Here is a 20,665-nt window from a genome sequence, read left to right on the forward strand (position 1 = left end):
GTGGCAAGCCGGAGGAATTTCACACAGGAAAAGCGAGTAACCTCCTAGTATAAGAGCCCTAATAGAACCCTCCTAAAAGAACAGCTTTGTTTCGCTTGGAGAATAAAGCCATGGGGCTCTTATATTAGGAGCTTTCCCACTTACTTTGATGAACATGTCCAGGCTGGTCACTAGTCCATTCTGGGCTTGACCTGCAGTGACACCAGCAGGGTAGGGTATATGGGCACTAACAGCTGACCCCTTGACCCTTACCCCTGGACCTTTGACCCCTATGGAGAGTGAACTCACATCTGGCGCTTGATATACTCTTTCAGGAGGCTCTCGTCCACGGTGTACATCTGCACGCGGTTGCCGTCGTCGTAGTAATACATCATGTTGTTGTTGCCAAACTCAGCTGACGCCTGGGCGTTGGAGCCCTCGGCGTACGACTCTCTGTAGCTGTGGGAGTAGTCATAGCGACCTGGGGAGGGATAGACAGCAGGTGATGTTACAACCCCAGAACCTCACCTCACTTGTTATTATGTCTTTCCAATGCATCACACCACAGGCACCGCTGCTAAAACAAAACAAGTAGGTGGTTTGCTGATGTGCAAGTGTAAGTGACCTCGGAAGTGATGAATCTGCTCTCTATTCTGCGCCCAAAAAATAAAAATAAATCAGTGGGACAGGAGGTTCAGCACTTCCTCAGAGTAGCTCACCCAGGGCCATCTCTAAACACTGGACTTGGAGGATCACCCCGATGAACGCAACCAACACATGTATTTGCAGACTGTGGACACCTGTTTAGGTGGCCCTGAGAGGAACCTTAAAAGAGGTTAAATCAGGTTCGAGAAAACTGAAAAGAAAACTTTTCAGACGGGAGCACTTAAGAAAGTCTGTATACATGACGTGATTTTGATTCATTTCTTTCAGTAGTGAGTGGGTGTCAAAGTGCAAATATTTGGGCAGAATGCAGGTCATCCGCTTTATACCGACAGGCTTTTGTGCAAACGATCCAAATTGTTTGACTGGAACAGTAACCCTTAGTCTAGTGTCCTTATTTGTTGCCAGGAACTACCGCCTCCGTTGGTGTGTTTGCAAACACTCGGTGAGCTCAAAGCAAACAAAACACTGTTTGAAAACATTCTCCAGCCTCTGCAGGGCTTAAAGCAAGGACCATTTCTGTTCAGCAGAGTCTGAGAACTAATTAATCATGTGCACGATGAACAGAGGAGTCCTGAAACATTTCTTCAGAGTCCCAAAACTATCACAAGAACACAGAACATTAGGCGACTCATTCCACCATAGAACATAGAACATTAGGCAACTCATTCCACCATAGAACACAGAACATTAGGCAACTCATTCCACCATAGAACATAAAACATTAGGCAACTCATTCCAACAACAAGGAATCACAAAGGAAAAAAATTGACTGGTACTAAGCAGGTGCTTTTATCCAAAGCAACACAGACACGGACAACGGTAGGTTGGGGAATCAAACCCAGGTCGAGGGATTGTCAGGAGGTCATGTTACCACTGGCCCACCACGCCCGACTGGTCCGTAGTGAAAGCCGTGCCCCGGGTCATCAGAACTCTGGCACAGTGCCCAGCCCGTCCAACGTGATGCCAACTATGCCAAGGTCACGGGAGCGGCTGGTGTGTTTACCCATAAACTAGGGCACTAGTTACATGCATTTTGTTCACAGGCCGAAAAGCCCCACTGGATGTAAAGTGGGAGGCCAACAGCGCTGGAGGCATCTCCTGAATGTTCCCCCGGAGGATTCCCTGCAGGCTCCTGGCAGCACGCGTCACGCTGCAGGACTGGCACGGCTGCCTTGCCTTGTTTAGTGTGCTGCCGCTGGGATGGAAGGCATGTGGGACTGAGCAGGACTGAGAGGCCATCAGTATGGGCTGCTTTGAAGTGTGTGAAAGAAACAAACATTCTTTTTTTTTTTTATTACTGTTCTGTGTCTTTGTGCATTCTACTGTATGTTCTATGTATTCTTGTGTTCTGTGTCTTCGTGCATTCTACTGTATGTTCTATGTATTCTTGTGTTCTGTGTCTTCATGCAATCTACTGTATGTTCTATGTATTCTTGTGTTCTATCACTTCTCTGTTTATCAACGTTGGTTGCTTGTGGTGTGAATCATCACGCAGTGATCGAGAAAATAAAAGGCCTCATTTGAACGTCTTTAGGCTATAGACAAGTACTTCATTTCAATGAGATGTTACAAATTAAAGGCATCATTTGAACATCTTTAGACTGTAGACAAGTACTTAATTTCAAATGAAATGGTTATAAATACTGTATGTTTTTTTGGTGGAGTGGATGGTGGCAGTAACTTATGTCATGTCTGAGATTCAAATCTGCGAGATTCAAATCTGCAAGTCTCTAAAAGACTGTTACCTCGGCCACGACCTCTGCCACGCCCGCGACCTTTGCCCCTGCCCCGCAGTCCTCCTCGGACACTTCCACCATCGCTGCGCACACTCGAGGCATCGTCATTCAGGTCCTTGTTCTCCCTCCTCCAAGCTGCGTACACACACACACACACACACACACACACACACACACACACACACACACACACACACACACACACACACACACACACACACACAATAAAAGACAAGTGCACACAAGGTTTAGTAAGTGTCATGCCAAGTCGAGCTCACATGAATGTTTGTGTGTGTGCATTCTGGTGTTGAATGGCAATATAACATTTATTTTCATGTTCTACCTTCATCTCCCTGCTGTATGCATATATGAGTGTGCACTGGTCCATGCCCATGTATACATTGCTGTGTGTGTGTGTGTGTCCTTGTGTGTGTGTCCTTGTGTGTGTGTGTGTGTGTGTGTCCGTGTGTGTGTGTGCGCATCCATCCCTCACCTCCTCTCCTGCGCTGGGTGGTGTTCTGGGCGGTCTCTCCCTCGTCCGGTCCCTCCCCTGTGGGTGGATTGGTGGCCGGCTCCTGTTGGGCCTCGCGGTTCTCCTTGCTGTCGCTGCCGTCACTGCCCGCCTCCTGCTTCCGGTCCGAGCCTCGTCTCTTGTCGCGCCGCGGGCCCTGGCCCTTACGTCCAGCCGAGTTTATGAGGTTCTGCTGCTGAGGGCCACAACCAAGGCACGATTAGAGGCCCGCTTCCGCACGCGCGCACACACACTCACACTCACACACTCACTCACTCACACACTCACTCCACACACACACACCACACACACTTTCTAGGTCACACACACACTTTCTAGGTCACACACACATGCACAGCGTCGCTCAGCTGGAAGCTAATCACTGTGTACATTAGGACACTGATGAAATGCACGCACACACACACACACACACACACACACACACACACACACACACACACACACACACACACACACACACACACACACACACACACACACACACACACACATCTCCTGCGTCACCAGGTTGTTAGCTGCTCCTCAGCATGTGCATGAAGACCAGTTAAACATCAACAGGAACTGACCACAACTCATAACGGACTTTCAAAAGCAAAAAAGCCTACCGTTAACCTCTGTTAAAAACTGCATTTGGTACATTCAGAACGTTGAATATGTCCGAATATGTGGACATTTACACCCCCATTAGACATCATAACTGCCCTCTCAGAGCACATTAATGAACTATTATTACGACAGGCTTGTAGTGCGGCCAAAGCTGCCATTTCCAAAGTCACCTCAGGTCATGCCGGAGTTTATGATTCCACTTTAATGAGTCAACATCGCTTATCAACGCGGCCATTCACGCCTGGCTACGAGGAGATTTACTGTTGATTCAACGCAGGTAATGTGCAAGTTCACAATTTAATAAGGCCCTTTATCAGTGAGTACACTGGGCCAGCACGTTCCTGTGTTGGGTCCATCTGGTGGCCACGTTTGGTACTGACAGGACGGGGGACCTGTGTTTTGCCCAAGACAGCTGCAGCTGTTATTCTTGATGATATAATACATGCAGGTACCACTAACTGCACACAGCCTCCAAATCCCCTGATAATCTGAAGAGATCTCTGCAGAGGCACCACCAGACACAGCTCCAGGGTGTGTGTGTGTGTGTGTGTGTGTGCTTATGTGCGTGCATGCATGTGTGCGTGTGCGTGTGTATGCATGCATGTGTGCGTATTGGGGTGTCAACTTATCTAACCATGTGTTAATGCACAAAAAGGTTTGTCGAATTGTCACTGGCAGGAGGAGTGGGGTGTGGGTGTGTGTGTGTGTGTGTGTGTGTGTGTGTGTGTGTGTTTGTGTGTTGGTAGGGGGGGGGTGTATGTGTGTGTGTGTGGGTAGGGGGAGGGGGGGGGTGTATGTGTGTGTGTGTGTGGGGGGGGGGTAGGGGGAGGGGGGGGGGGGTGTATGTGTGTGTGTGTGGGGGGGGGGGGTGTATTGTAATAAAAAATAAATAATAAATCACCTCTTTGTTGGCCAGCTCTCCTGGGGTGGGCCAGTTTGTGATGTCACTGAAGTCACTCGACTGCAAAAGAAAAGCACAGGGCACAGATGACCATCAGCAGATTAAGGAGAGGAGAGGAGAGGAGATATGGCTGTGTGTTAGCCAGTCATTGGAACTGTTTGCTACTGGATGGGACATTTAACCCAGAGTGTCAACATATAAAAACACAAACACCCACTCAGCCAGTCTTCCGTCAGCCCAAACCAACATGTGTGCCCCCCCTGCCCCCCCCCCCCCACAGATGAGATGAACAGCACAGGGCACAGATGAGATGAACAGCACAGATGAGATGAACAGCACAGGGCACAGATGAACAGCACAGGGCACAGATGAGATGAACAGCACAGGGCACAGATGAGATGAACAGCACAGGGCACAGATGAGATGAACAGCACAGGGCACAGATGAGATGAACAGCACAGGACACAGATGAGCATCAGCAGAGTCCCTACAAATCTCCCCTGGTCTGCCAGCCATTTTTCAGATGGCGACGCTATGGTACAGTATGGTATGGTATGATAATGTATGGTACGGTATGGTATGATAATGTATGATATTGTATGGTATGATAATGTATGGTATGATAATGTATGGTACGGTATGGTATAATAATGTATGTGACGGTATGGTATGATAATGTATGGTACGGTATGGTATAATAATGTATGGGACGGTATGGTATAATAATGTATGGTACCGTATGGTATGATAATGTATGGTACGGTATGATAATGTATGGTTGTGACGGTCTAGCTACGACCGCACATGACTGTCGGCACTCGTCTGCTATGCATCAGCTGATATTTGCATACAACACACACTCGTACATGGGCCATTGCTATGTGGCTATCACTTTTAAGACACGGAGCTATTAGTAATGGTGGCACATTTATTGTTTGTCGGAATTAGACACAAGTTTGAATGTTTGTCAACCGATAGCTACCGATTCGCGTTCATGGCGTCGTCATCTCGTTCCGGCTTCTGAAGGTCCGGTGGCAAAGGAGGGCCGACTGGATCCCATGGACTGTTTATTGTTTCCGGGCGGTATTGGACCGTTCCATTATGTCAATTGGTTGTGGGGGATTTCGAGACGGTCCTGATCAAGCCGATCGATGTTCAGTCTTTCCATATGTAACCGAGTCTGTTATTTAATAATGTGGTTTGCTAATTCTGCTAGTGACATTATGATATATCTATGCTTGTGGCCCAGGGTCTGTCTTGTCTATTGTGTGTTAATTGATTGTTTAGTGTTTACCTGTCTATGTTAAATGGTGCTGGCCGCCAGGTATATGTTCCCCTCTGTCTAGTCTGAAGTGAGTCTTGTCTTGTCTGGCCTATGTGATGTGTAGGGTACTGTGAGTACTATGACTGTTACAATGCTGCTGTATTTTGATTAGAAGCTAAAGCAGGTTTTTCATACTGGTTCAATCTCGCAAGATTAGATGCTAAAGCAGATATTTCATACTGGTTCAATATCGCAATTCTGGAAGATTATTAACATTTTTCTGTGCATTTTTCTATGGACTCTTCTGCTTGGTTGTTCGAGCCGAATAATAAATTACTGTCCATCTTCACTACTGCCTCTGCTTCTTTGGCCACACCCACATTTGTTAATGGTAACTTCCGCTCGATTCCATTACAATGGTACCGGTGTGCGGACTACTCCGCACTCTTCCCACACAGCACAGCGTTCTAATGTGCAGGCCATCTTCACAGCACAGCGTTCTAATGTGCAGGCCATCTTCATAGCGCAGCATTCTAATGTTCTAATCTGCAGGCCATCTTCATAGCGCAGCGTTCTAATGTTCTAATGTGCAGGCCATCTTCATAGCGCAGCGTTCTAATGTGCAGGCCATCTTCAGAGCACAGCGTTCTAATGTGCAGGCCATCTTCATAGCGCAGCATTCTAATGTTCTAATCTGCAGGCCATCTTCATAGCGCAGTGTTCTAATGTTCTAATGTGCAGACCGTCTTCACAGCACAGCATTCTAATGCGCAGGCCATCTTCGTAGCGCAGCATTCTAATGTTCTAATCTGCAGGCCATCTTCATAGCGCAGCGTTCTAATGTGCAGGCCATCTTCATAGCGCAGTGTTCTAATGTGCAGGCCATCTTCACAGCACAGTGTTCTAATGTGCAGGCCATCTTCATAGCGCAGCGTTCTAATGTGCAGACCATCTTCACAGCGCAGCGTTCTAATGTGCAGGCCATCTTCATTCTCCAGATTCAAGATATGCAAAAACTACAGCTCCACAGCTGCTGGAACATCTCCACGTCTGCTGATGCCTTATCGGAGAGATTTCGCTGCGGTTTACTTTAAAGAACTCCCTGGCCAACCAAATTCCCAGAATTCCTTGTGCCAGATCAGATTCCTGTGTGTCCCAATGTGGACCAGAGATGGAGGTTGACACACTTTTAAACAGTGTGTGACGGTCATACCCTATGTGTGTGTGTGGTGTGAGTGTAATACTATCCTTCAACAGCATATACAGTATTACACCCTGGCCAACATGCCACGAGTGTGGCCCTTGAAGAACACGGGCGTCATGTGGGACCCTCTGACATATCTGTGAGAATGTCAGCTCGCTCTCTCTCTCTCTCTCTCTCACACACACACAAATAAAGAAAAGGGGGAAAGAGGGAGAGAAACAAAAACATTCCTTTGAAATAAACTGTGTCTTTATTTTCCAGAAGTGACCGCGTAGCTGTGACCTCTCCACAACCACAGGAGTGGGTAGAGGAGAGGAGAGGAGATATGGCTGTGTGTTAGCCAGTCATTGGAACTGTTTGCTACTGGAAGGGACATTTAACCCAGAGTGTCAACATATAAAAACACAAACAACCACTCAGCCAGTACTCCCCCCCCCCCCCCAGGCAGACTAGGATTGTGATTGGCTGGTGGTGACCCTGGACCTAGTAGTCACAGCCCTATGGTGCACTGTGTCAGTGTGTCACTTTCTGGCTGTTAACTAACACTGGACACTCCACCACTTATGTCTTACTCTTACATACCACATACAGCCACTGCACATACACACACGCACAAATGCACCCAGACAAGGACACACACACACACACACACGGACGGACACACACACACATTACCTTGCTGGATTTCCTGGAGCGAGGCTTTGCGGCGCGGACCACTTTGGCTGGACTCTGCGGCTCTGTGAACACACACAGATAAAAGTGAGAAGGTGACCATGTGTGTTTGTTCACCGTCCAAATTCAACAAACCCCATCCTCCATCTGACCGGCCGATTCAACTGGCTCTGAAGACTGTAAGCCGGGGCCATGGTGCCAGGCATTGCCTTATATAATAAACTCATCTGGTTTGGCTACATTTCACTGAATCTCCTTGGACTGCGCGTAGTACAGGATGGCTACTACATTTCTTTATTCTGTAATTTAGTCGGTGTGTTTTGAGGGCCTGTGTAGAGGATGACTCAGATAAAAGTTTTACAGCTTTACTCTAGTTCAGAGAAATGACCGGTGTCCGTGGCAACCTTGATACCCTGAGTCATTTTAAAAAAGGAGAAAAATAAAAGAAAATGCAATAAGCAGGTTCTACTGCATGTGCTCTCAGGCAGAGCAGTGGGTTCTAGTTGAGATAAGCAAGTTCTATTGCATGTGCTCTCAGGCAGAGCAGTGGGTTCTAGTTGAGATAAGCAAGTTCTATTGCATGTGCTCTCAGGCAGAGCAGTGGGTTATAGTTGAGATAAGGTTCCACGATAAGAGTTCCATGGAACAAGTGGATGTTTGCATTCCCTTCCTAAATACATTTCATCTGCAGAGGAAAACGGCTGAATCAGCATGTCAGCTGAGTTCATGTAAAATGGCTGCCCTTTTTCCAGGATGATGACATTGGGCAGCCCGGCATTAACACACAAGAACACCTGTTGAACAAGGTCTGCCATCCACACACGTCAACCATTAACTGCCCAGGAGCAAACAGTACGAGTGTATTTACAACAGACCCTCGGCCACGGGTAGCCATGGTCAACACGCGCTGCTCTCTCTCTCTCCCTGATCCTCTGTCTCTCTCCGTCCGTCTGCCTGTCTGTCTGTCTGTCTGTCTCTCTCTCTGATCCTCTCTCTCTCCCTCTCGGCCACCCATTCTGTCTCACTCTCACAATGTCAGGTCCCTATGGTATGTGGGCCGTTGTTCATTAACAATGGGTTGCCAGGAAATATTTGTCGCAGCAACAAAATACATGACATGCAGAATCAACTCCCCTGCTTCAGGATATAATGAGACCTAAATTCGTGGCAACAGTGTAACTAGTTAACAGATTATAGCTAATGTCATAATGCTAAATCACACAAAGTGTCAATATTGAAGGGCCAACACAAGAGGATGTATTTTACTGGATGCTAAGAGCCAAAGCAGAGTGTCAACGCCATGTTTCTCTGAATACCATGTTGACAATACATTAGGCCGACAAACAAAGTCACTGTTCACTCCTGTTGGTTTGTTTTCATTAACTTGCTGCACTATCAAGCGGAACGAATCACCATCCCCCCCCCCCCCCCCCCCATGCACTGGCATGTAGCAGCACTGCTTACAAAACCAGTTTGAGAAAGCCGCCTATGCCGCAGAAAACAGAGAAAATATAGGCCTACAAGAAACGGGGAAGGATCGAAAAAAGAAGAGAAGAGAAATGTGACAGGATTTTACAGGCACAGAGCAGGCCGCCCAACCCTGGGAGTGTCAGGGGTCCTTTATCATCAGGGATGGCCTGCTCGATAAGGCCCCTAGAGTTGGAAAACAGCGTTGGGTGTGACCACACTCACTGATACTGCCTTGGCAGCACCACTGCTATCGGAGAGAACTGAGGGAGCTCCGTCTAGCACGCATCCCATGGAGCACCCGCACGGGGTCAGGTGGAAATGCTCACAGCAGAAGCAATGTGTCAAAAAGAAGAACAAGAAAACACAAGTCATTCAGGAAACAGTGAACGTGCCACCAGAGGACTTGTGGTTCACACACAAGACACCTTCTAGAGATCTGCTTTGTTTAACCTGACAGTATGGCATACTTCCACATCATTATGTGTGTGTGTGTGTGTGTGTGTGTGTGTGTGTGTGTGTGTGTGTGTGTGTGTGTGTGTATGTGTCTGGCTAATAAATCACACCGGCATACATAGCCTACTTTCTCAGTATTTTGCTTGTCTATTATTTGCAACATAGTGAGCAGCTTGGTTTTTAAAGCATAGTACACCCACACACACCCACGGCCATTCTTGAATAGGCTACATAAGTTAAAAAATGAAGTCCTTGTTGGTTTCCACAGAACTGGAGCATGTGAAAGGTCTGACTCCTTTCACATGAACTTTATGAGGAGAATGTGTTGTGTGTGTGTAACGCTGAACATCTCTTTTCATTTACAGTCATGCTAAAGCCGTGCCACTTTGTCACAACTTTCCCATTTGAGACAGCAATGCATTGTGGGATCTCAATCTTTTAAATTAGACACAGTGTAATCTAATTATGAGATGCAGGGTAATCTAATTATGACCAGACTTGATGCCAAAATTCTCTCCCCTACAAGGCCTGTGGAGAATTGCTCTCATTATGACTGATGCAGGCAAAAAGCATGCTACTGCTGCAATGCAAATCCTTGTGAAGTGATGCCCAACACATGAAGCATTAAGTGAAAAGCAAACCAGAGGGGTATTTCACAAAACCTAGATAAGGGATTAAGCTGGGATTTTTAGGTTATCCTGGATGAATTTAGCCTTGACTTGGTTTCACAAAAGAGATGGCACATAAGTTACCATGGGGATTTATTCTCTGCACCTAGGCTAACAGCCAAGCTAAGTTAATTCTAATGGTAATTATGTCGTCTTATTGGTTCAGCTAGCTGTCATTCACATCAGACCTCTGTGCTAATTTTTAAGGAGCTTTCTTCCATTAATTAACTATTTGCTAAATGTATTTGCTCGCACAACAAAACAGATAGTCTGCCTACTACCATATGGTTATTATTTTAATTGTGATAGCCTTATAATTATTAACATAGGCCTAGGTACTCATTGTTTACTTATTTTATTGATAGACGTTTGATGAATAGCCTACTGTGTGATTGGAAGTGGAGGGGCAAGTTCTCAGAGGTATTTTCAACTATAATATTAAGGTATATCATACTATGTGCATCTTTGCAGGGGCAAGCGCTTTTTTATTAAATGACGTTGCGTGTCGAGACAAGGAAGCACTCACACGTGGGTGCATACGTAAATTTGCATTCAGTTGGTCTACCACGCCTACTCCTGCTGTTTTACAGAAATAGCCATGATTCCCCATTCCAAAAAGGACAACTTTACTTCATTGTTAGTCTATATCAAAAGCGGTTGTTCACTTTGTGTGAATGACGCTATTTTCCGCGTCTTTTTTATTCCAACCGTGGGCACTTTGGTGCAGAAACGAGAACGCGCACACATCCTGAATTACTTACACCTGGTTTGACATAGTCGCTCCTACTCATCCTGGATTGGCATTAGTGAAACGAGTTGAGCTAGGATGACCAGACAACGCTATGTCAAACCTCGCTTTATCACTTATCTTGGATGTCTTAATTCTGCCTTTGTGAAATACCCCTCTGACATCTGTAAATGATGACATTGAATATTATTGTTGGTATCTTTCAACTGGTTAAGCCTACAATGTTTCTCAAGGATAACCTGGCCATTTGCTTTGCCACTTTCAAGGAATTCAACAATCTATCATTAGTTAGCCTACATTACTCATGTTTCAACTATCCAATAACTATTCAAGTGTCACCTGTTGAATGTTGTCTAACTAAAGAACATAACATTGCAGTACACAGATCTGCACTGCAATATGTAATGTACAATTGACAAGTTCGTCACAATATCTTATTGATACACAATGTAATGTCACTGGAGTAATGTTTCAACGCCTGCTAATAAACTGGGGGAATCGTGCATCTTCAGCTTCAAACGATTAGTTATTACGTTGCCGTGATACGAAACACAGTATCAGGTTAATTTCCGAAAGAATTATGTCCAATTTGTTTGAATATTGTGATTGAAATGAACTAATCTTTAAAGAAGTGTTTCAGAACTGAGGCCTGTGCTTTGCTACTGCTCTTCGCAACAACTCCCGGTACGTAGAGCTGCAGTTGTCAGCACTCCACGTGCTTCAGTGCAATTTGATCAGATACCGAGGGGGATGGGGACTACCGAATCTGCCTCCATCAGCAAATCTGCCCGAATAAGTACTCAATCGGGCCCCACATCAACGCGTATTATGAACAGGAAAGTTGTCAAGTGCAATAAAATTCACTTGCCTGGGTGAAAATACCATGGAGCAGCCTAAGTTCCGCTGTAACTTAACATTACACCAATAACTGTGAAGCATTAGCAAACAGCTAGCATGTTGCGTTAAACTTGGTAACGTTTATGTTAGTTTAGCTGTGGCCAGGAAGACCAACGTTATCGTAGCCGCAATAAAAAAAATAAACATGCGAACATCACTCGCCCACCTCAATACATTGAAGGTAGATTATTTGATTCACGTCACCAATCAACATCAGCAAAACATTACCACTTTGTCTTCAAACGATAGTGATAACCATTATTTTTAATGGAGTACGTTAGCTAACTTAGCTCGCTGTGTTTTCAGGGCCAGTTAGGTTGACTTAGAAATCTAACTTCAGGGCATATACACTGCAGTGACAAATAGGGTTATGCAAGATTTGTAGTCAACTTATCCGCTATACTTTTCATGAAATAGCAAATAAGTAACAAACAGCACCAGTGACAGCTGTCTCAAATCAACATGGCTAATTCTCGAAAGCTAACTAGCAAGCTAATAGGCCACACCTCTTCACTCTGATTTGTCCTCTCCATGTCCATGTATGAATAACAGAAATTTTCACTCGAGTTGTCACAGACATGGCAATTAATCATGTCCAACTTCTAAATTCTAGGAACAGTGTTACAAACAACAAAATACATGTTGCATTACTATCTAATATATTACATCACAGCAACCAATGCTACCTATATAGTGAAATGAGCATTAATCAGTCGCTGGTTTGCTAACAGGCAGTGAACACATGTAGTTAGCCATGCTTTGTTAGCTAAGTTCTTTAGCTTGTTAGCTAAGTTCTTTAGCTTGCCAGCTAAGTCCCAAGCCTATCCGCTAGCTTAGTATAACTTAGCAATGGTAACGAGCTAAGTTTAGCCTAACGAAGTTGTGAGAAACTTTCCAAACAAGCCCATCGCCATATGTTACAGTGTCGGTAGGTTAATGTTCCAGCTGATACTGTCATAAAGTTAAGATACACAAACAAACCTGTCTCTTGACTGTTGCTAGTTGTTGGATTGTTGGAGGGGCAAGCATTCTTCTTCGTCCACGGGTTTACCTTCGGTGGAGGTGCCTCGATAACTTTTTTCTTTGCTTTTTCATGAGGATCAGCATTATTGCTCGTGGCATTTTGGTCATTTTCTTTGTTGTTCACGTTACCCTTGTTTATTTCGTCGACAGGGGCGAGGGTTTCCATGATCCCCTGTTTTTGATGTTTTGAATCGACTTTGAGATCTCTGTGCCCCTCCTCGTGGTTGGCTCTATCGGATTCCTGGGGTCGGTCGACGTCTGAGTTGTTTTGGTTCTCTCCACCTAAGCGACTCCCTGTCACGTCGGGCTCAACGACAACTTCTGTAGACATCGTGCAACGAAAAATCCCTTTCAGGATTTTTCTAAACTTCACAATTGAAAAACGTGTTTTTTAAAATCGACCAACGATAAAAAGTAAAGCGAAGAATTGAAGACGAGCAGATTGTAAACAATTTGAAGTTGTGACACGCCTGCCAACAGCATCAACATATATGATCTAGTAAATACGCCATTGCTATAACCAATTTGTCTAAAAACGACGTGCAACTAAACACTTAACTCTGTTAAAACTTTCCGAATTGGCTGATCTGCAAGTTAGCTACTTAGCTAGCCTCCCTAGAGTAGAGTAACTTTACCTATCACTTTTAATGGCCACGAGTAAACGTACGGCTAAAAGACTTGTTGCTGCCCCTACTGACCACTCGTGGTAAGACAGGCAGGATGGGTGCCATGTGGTTGCCTCAGAGCGGTGAATCTGACGTGGCCTATCCACTGTGAGGCACCGCTCAAGTGAGCAAGGCTGCAGGAGTTGCTACAACTGTTCTCTAGTTGCGTGGATCATCTGGTTATCACCAGAGAATGATGGGCTTTGTTATCACCTCACCTCCTGTCACCAGGCAACCAACCCATTGTGATCTCCAATGTTAGGCCTACATGATGTTCTTCAGTTGTAGCCTAAAATAGAAATGCACAAATCCATGGTTTCGTTTATGGGGGAAATAAACAGATAGCTGGCCATTTTCGACGATTTTTATTTTATTTTAAGCATTATACTTTCGTGAAATGTAAATCCATATCTGTTATCAATTAGCCTACTTTCACCACCACGTCGTCACCACCACGCCATTGTCTGTACATACTTGTATAACCTTTACTACTGGAAGTACAGTCATCGTGACTCGTACAGTATCAAGTTGAGTAGCCGTCACATGGTTTTCAGCTTGCGAGAACAAGACAGTAAACAAAAGATAGAGGCTGCCCTCTGTCGGCAGTACTATATCACTGCAGACACCAAAAAATAAATCAAGCATGTTGTTCATTAGTTTATTAAAACAGGCACAGCATTATATTATAACTTCATTGTTATATTTATGAAAAGAATCAGTTAGAATGTTTCACACTGGCTGATGGTTAAAAGAGCTCAAATCTGATTGCAGGACATGATCAGAAACCGGCCAGTAGTGTCAAGGACATGGTCACCATCAAAAGAGTCAGGAGACCTTGTTTGCTTGCAGCAGCTGAGGGTAGTGATTGTGGTTTTGTGTATATGTAAGGGTGGTCCTAAAATAAGATGAGAAAGACACAAAACACAGGCCTCAATCTGATTGGAGGGTTGTGGTTCCCATGGATATAATGGTCACAGATGAACTCACAGTTTGTCAATTTGTCAATAAAACTTGTGTTTGTCATGGAGGTGACTGGTTAAAAATGGATTGAGTTTTTCTTCTCCTTGCATCCTTCATTACAAACAGGGTACAGCTTCATATTCTGAGCATTTCTAGAGAATGAACAAGCAGTCATACCTGTGGAGGGCAGATCAGCTTGATGGGATCGGTCAGGCTGGGAATAATATCTTTCTTACCCTCTGGCTGAAACTAAACAGGGGAAGAGGAGGGTTTACCTGGCACTATAGCATTCGTGCAGAACAGTGTCAGACACACACACACACACACACACACACACACACACACACACACACAGTTCATGTAGGCCTAACTCTTGAGGGCACACATAACAGCTCAGCCTGTGAATAATGTGTTACTATGAGTGGTTTAAGCTAAGTGCTGAGATGAATAGTATTGCTGTATCCATATTGTGCGATTGGTCCAGATTTAGACACAATAACACCCCTGGCTCATACACACATCCGCACACTTCTGCACAGTGACACTCACCATGTTGTTCCACAATCCCTTGGCCAACTCTTCATGGCCTTTAATAGTAAAGTGGAAACAGTCAGGTCCAAAGTAGCTGAAGTCAACGGTGCCATCCTGAACAAACCAGAACAAACAGGGCGTCAAAGACATTCAACTTCCAACAAGGTGAAATCTTCTCTCTTCTCAATATCAATATCATTGATGTGCTGTGTCTTTCAGGTGTCACTCTTAGCGGGCCTGCTAGAAGTGCACTGTGGCCTATGACCTCACAGGTAATTTCGGAAGCTCTGTGTTGGTGAGATAAGGCTGAAGAACCACTGCAAAGTCATCCTTGAAGAACCGGCCACTGTGGATAAGCTTCTCCAATCTATGCTGGACACAGACAATTTGAAATATTAAAATATAGTATAGTATAGTATAGTATAGTATAGTATAGTATATATACTCTTTTGATCCTGTGAGGGAAATTTGGTCTCTGCATTTATCCCAATCCGTGAATTAGTTAGTTAGTTAATTAGTATGAATTAGTATTAATTAGTTAGTTAATTAGTATTATTGTATGACGGAATGGAACATGCAAAACAACACAGCACAAGCTAGCACACACACAGTACCTGGAACTCTCGGTTGAGGTTGACAACTTCCTGCAGTTCGGTCGAGTTTTCCTCTGGTAACACCAAACAGGAGCAGAAAGTTCTGCTCACAGGGAGATGTGGAGAGGGACTGTTTTATTCACTCATGACTCATGCTCTTCACACCAAAATCAATGCACAGATATCTAGGGATTTATTTATTCACCCAAATTAAGTATTATTGCGCAAATCTACGAGTGTATTTGTGTGGAAAATGAATGAGATGATGGGGAAACTATGGCGCTCGGATAATAAAGTAATAAAGTCTGATTGCTCAGAACTAATGTCCACTGTCTGCACATCAACTGAAAAGACAAACGATGAAAAGGAATCCATCCTCTCATCACTGACTGATGTTTATTTTCTCTCAAAGGTTGATGTTTATTTTCTCTCAAAAGTTGCTTTGTTGGTGATTTTGTTTTTGATGGTTGTTGATTGGCCACTGTGGGAGGTCCCCAGCCTATAGCAGTATTGCACACCTCTCCTGTGTATATCTGAAATGACCAGCAGTATTGCACACCTCTCCTGTGTATCTCTGACCAGCAGTATTGCACACCTCTCCTGTGTATCTCTGACCAGCAGTATTGCTCACCTCTCCTGTGTATCTCTAAAATGAACAGCAGTATTGCACACCTCTCCTGTGTATCTCTGAAATGACCAGCAGTCATATAGCTCTATTGAACACCTCTCCTGTGTATCTCTGAAATGACCAGCAGCATTGCACACCTCTCCTGTGTATCTCTGAAATGACCAGCAGTATTGCACACCTCTCCTGTGTATCTCTGAAATGACCAGCAGTCATATAGCTCTATTGAACACCTCTCCTGTGTATCTCTGAAATGACCAGCAGTATTGCACACCTCTCCTGTGTATCTCTGAAATGACCAGCAGTATTGCACACCTCTCCTGTGTATCTCTGAAATGACCAGCAGTATTGCACACCTCTCCTGTGTATATCTGAAATGACCAGCAGTATTGCACACTCTCCTGTGTATCTCTGAAATGACCAGCAGTATTGCATACCTCTCCTGTGTATCTCTGAAATGACCAGCAGTCATATAGCTCTATTGAACACCTCTCCTGTGTATCTCTGAAATGACCAGCAGTATTGCACACCTCTCCTGTGTATCTCTGAAATGACCAGCAGTATTGCACACTTCTCCTGTGTATCTCTGAAATGAACAGCAGTATTGAACACCTCTCCTGTGTATCTCTGAAATGACCAGCAGTCATATAGCTCTATTGAACACCTCTCCTGTGTATATCTGAAATGACCAGCAGTCAAGAACTGATCTAAAGGTGATGATACATGGGGCAACTTCTTGAGCAATGTTGCTGGGCAACCACATAACCAGTTCCATTTATTCTGATTGGATAATCATAACAACTTGCCTACTGATGATTAAAATTCTCCAGAAAAGAAACTGTTGCCCAATATCAATGAGAACATGCCAGAACCACAATAATGAGGAACATTGCCCAGCAACATTTCTCAAAAAGTTGCCCCATGTGTCATCAGCTCAAGGGGGATGAGGAATCCTACTTCTGCAACTGGCAGCCCAATGTTGGCTTCTGAACGTCCCTCAGTGACTTCATGGTCAGGATTTGAACAACGTTCACAATCAGCCTTGGGACCTGCAGATGGACACGCAAGTGGACGTGGAGCAGAAGTTCAGAAATAGCCACATATACTGTAGGGTGAGGCGCAAGTCTAGCTGAGTTGTATCTAGTGTGTACAGGACATTTAAATATTCAAATGTTATGGCCAGTGGTACCTCATCCATCATCATTTGAAGAGACTCAGTGATGTGCTGGATGAAGTTATCCACAGAGAAGAGCGTCTGGAGGGAGAATTACAGGGGTTATAAAAATGCAATTCTATGACTCCATGCATATCATTAGAGTAGTTTCTAGCTGCACCTATGGGTCTGTGTACTTTGTCTTTGCAGTAATCACAAATGTCATTCATCCCAATGAGGACCGTGACCAGTTTCCAGTCCTCTTTGAAGTTCATGGCCTGAGGGCAAAAACAATATAGATGGAAATGGAGACAATAAAGATGAACTCATACAGATCCATAATATACAATATAGAGATAGCTACTACTAATATCTATAGATCTGCTTCTAATCTGTCCACTGTAATTCAAAGAGAAGGCTTACTGAATAGTTTTTGAAGGTGTCAATCATGTTTCTTGTTTGCTCAGAAAAGTTTCTGGGAAAACCAAAAAAAGATTAGTTACAGTATATATTGTACATTTTGTGATAAAACTGTGTGTGCATTTTCTAATGAAATGAAATGGCTGTCCAATAGCTTTCCTACTCTGTCCCTTCTTTCTACAGTCTGCTCTGTCCAAAACCCATGGAGACTTTGCACCCAAAACAGCTTCCTGTGCAATATGTTGTCAATATGATCATAATTGTGATCATAAATCAATAAAAACCTCATTCATTATCAGGCAATTGAATACCATATCCATGACATAATTTGTTGGAGGTAATTTTTTATCATGTCTAACAACCCTTATCAAATGACAAATAAAAACTTGTCTGCCATTTTAGATACAAATGCAAATGTATAAAGGCAAATAAAGACATGTTTTTGTCAGTCTGCTGCTATGCAGGGAAGGCTCTTTGGCCACGCCCAGAGCGAAAAGCCAACGCCCAACGCGCGCGTGTGTGTGTGTGTGTGTGTATGTGTGCTGTGCAGAGAAGGCTCTATGGCCAACGCCCAACGTGGGGCTCGAACCCACCACCCTGAGATTCAAAAACAAAACAGATCAATAAAAAAATCCCTTACAGACTGTTATGTCCTGTAACAGCCAAGTTGAACCCCGTGTCCTCCAAAGGGGCAGGATGTCCATTTATGGTCCACACAGGAGCAGGGCCCAGCACATCTGGATTGAAGAGCTTCACAATATCTGGAAGGGAGGGGGAACTGGGTCATTTCAAATCAGCAACAACAGAACCTGAAACATATAATAGACCTTAACATCCCAACTTACTAGCGAGAGTAATAACATCTTGATATGTCCCATGCCCTCCAATGCTGTAAACAAAGGAAACCAAACAAGTCATGTGACCTATATCATAGAAATATCACACAATTTCCTGGTCAGATTAATGTCAAAAGTACCCTCTATTAATAATGACCTTAATCAGTAATAGCCTTTGGATGTGACGCAATATGATATGACGTGATTTGATGTCTGATTAAGACACAGAATGAGCTGGTTTAAAACAGAGTGCAGCCAAGTCAAAGGCATCAGCTGGACATTCAAGAAGAAAAAAGTCAAAGGAAAAGTGATGTACCTCCATGAAACATGGCGGTATTCAACAGGTACTCCCAAAATGCTGGACGCATTGGCTGCAATTGCAGTCTGAGGTACAAAACATAAAAAATAAATACAAAAATCAAGAGTGCATGTATGTGGCTGCACGACACACACAAACACAGATTATGTTTAATTTGCAGCTATAAGTCTAGGTCTCACCGTCAGTGAATCCCCCAATGCTGCGATCACTTTAATATCAGCTGGTTTCACCAACTCAACTGAAACCCAAACAAAACCACTGATACCCACGGGCCTTTTCTTCTCTCTGATTGTCTAACACTCTGTAAAGCGCCATGAGACATGTGTAATGTTTTGGCGCTCTATAAGTGAAATTAAAAGGAAAGTGAAATTGAAAATATGAGTTCCATGAAATGGCATTGACTGCACTGAAGATGAGACACACAACGTGGCTGGTTGGCACTCACCTGATGTGGGCACAGAGGAAGATGGGCTCATGTCTGGACACTGGAACAAAGGATGCTGGATCTGATTACTGGCTCTGATTGGGTCTGGATCCTCCTACAGGAAAAGGGAACCGCACAAATCATGAACAGTGTGTTTTTGTTTGGCCGCAGGGCTCTGTTATATAAGATATATTAGATATATAGATATGATATAATAGATATTATAAGATATATAGATAATATCTATTATATAAGATTGCACAAGCTGTAACAGAAACTGACATAGTAACACAGAGGATTCATACAATGCAGATTTGCCAGTTCGAGTTGCACTTTAATAGTTTTACTCTGTCATGTATTTCAACCAATTTCTTTTCGAGTCTGCACAAATATTCATCATACTAGAAAGGTATTGGCACCACCTGGCACATGCGCAGCGCACCTTGGTTGATATATCTTATTAGACTTGCCTTCCTTAAACCCTCCTCACTCAAGGTCTTCACAGCTTCCTCAAAATCCTGCAGCCATGTGCTTCCTGGGGGTTATTTGTAAAACATTACACATGGTCTAAACACAGGAACATCACACCAATGAACGTTTATAACCAATGAACGTTTATAACCAATGAACGTTTATAACCAATGTCATTGTCAGTTTCAGCACTATTGTGACTGAAGTCATACAGTCTCCACATTCTCAAATGATAATAAACCAACTCAATCCCCAGATATGCACTAAACCATGAGAGTTCAAATAATGATAACTTTTCTCACCTTGTCCTTGAGCACATGTATAAGTCGCCGTAAGGGCCATGCATAACACAAAGAAGAGCCTCATGCTTGCGTTCATTAATCCACTTACTCTGCCTTTGCACCTGAAGGTGTCTGTTTTGCAACGCACGGCACTCTGCTCTCGGACCAAGTAAAGGGTAGTTTTCCTTGGACCCGCCCATACACCTGATCTAGCCAGGTAACAGTGCAGCTAAATGTCTACTTTAGGTTATGAGGGTCTAATATGGTGCAACCTTATGCAATATGGGGAAATGGGTTACTGGTGGGAAAAACACATTTATGTTACATTTTGAAGTTTCTCACTGTTGTACACGGCCTTCTTTAAAATGGTGTTCGTGTGGAAATAGTGATCAGATAACCTAATCATGAGCTGTTGCTCAGCAAATTGTTGTGCAATAAATAATGATTTTATGAGGTTGTATTGAAGCTCTTCTCAGAAGTAGCTTTTGGTGACAAAATATACAGTACATATATCTGTTATCACAAATCCTTTCAGAGACTGCCTTGTAACATTTTGACCAAAAATTTG

General features: G+C 44.0%; 2 protein-coding genes across 2 annotated transcripts in view; both read right to left on the minus strand.

Moving 5' to 3' along the window:
* The window catches only part of larp1b (La ribonucleoprotein 1B), a 38,058-nt gene extending 24,476 nt beyond the window's left edge, over positions 1–13,582 (minus strand). The window contains exons 1-6 of the mRNA XM_076295556.1: positions 12,778–13,582; positions 7,564–7,625; positions 4,421–4,480; positions 2,875–3,085; positions 2,391–2,516; positions 289–460 (exon numbers count right to left, since the gene is read on the minus strand). Coding sequence (XP_076151671.1) covers positions 289–460; positions 2,391–2,516; positions 2,875–3,085; positions 4,421–4,480; positions 7,564–7,625; positions 12,778–13,150 — 1,004 coding nt within the window. The 5' untranslated portion in view covers positions 13,151–13,582. The remainder of the gene's footprint in view (positions 1–288; positions 461–2,390; positions 2,517–2,874; positions 3,086–4,420; positions 4,481–7,563; positions 7,626–12,777) is intronic.
* Positions 13,583–14,128: 546 nt separating this feature from the next.
* Positions 14,129–20,619, minus strand: LOC143134866 (phospholipase B1, membrane-associated-like). The gene is made up of 15 exons (XM_076295559.1): positions 19,816–20,619; positions 19,367–19,460; positions 19,101–19,159; positions 18,919–18,986; positions 18,612–18,655; positions 18,407–18,527; positions 17,770–17,821; positions 17,544–17,624; positions 17,383–17,448; positions 17,151–17,242; positions 15,590–15,671; positions 15,246–15,347; positions 14,994–15,089; positions 14,622–14,693; positions 14,129–14,379 (listed from the first exon to the last, which is right to left on the minus strand). Exons 2-15 carry the CDS (start codon positions 19,395–19,397, stop codon positions 14,263–14,265), a joined length of 1,083 nt encoding a protein of 360 aa, XP_076151674.1. The 5' UTR covers positions 19,398–19,460; positions 19,816–20,619; the 3' UTR covers positions 14,129–14,262.
* Positions 20,620–20,665: the final 46 nt, after the last annotated feature.

This window comes from Alosa pseudoharengus, unplaced genomic scaffold, assembly GCF_046254945.1.
Source record: "Alosa pseudoharengus isolate Yale_2024_CS ecotype anadromous, Long Island Sound unplaced genomic scaffold, YU_APseudo_1.1 YU_APseudo_1.1_scf_2, whole genome shotgun sequence".
NCBI classification, from domain to species: Eukaryota; Metazoa; Chordata; class Actinopteri; order Clupeiformes; family Clupeidae; genus Alosa; species Alosa pseudoharengus.

Excerpts from the sequence above, each read along its gene's own strand:
- LOC143134866 (XM_076295559.1), bottom strand. The coding sequence starts at position 19,397 with ATGAGCCCATCTTCCTCTGTGCCCACATCAG. Across the intron at positions 18,656-18,918 it reads TACCGCCATGTTTCATGGAG|CATTGGAGGGCATGGGACAT; the intron begins GTACATCACTTT and ends CTTTGTTTACAG. Across the intron at positions 14,380-14,621 it reads AGCTGATCTGCCCTCCACAG|GACCACCCTTACATATACAC; the intron begins GTATGACTGCTT and ends ATCTTATTTTAG.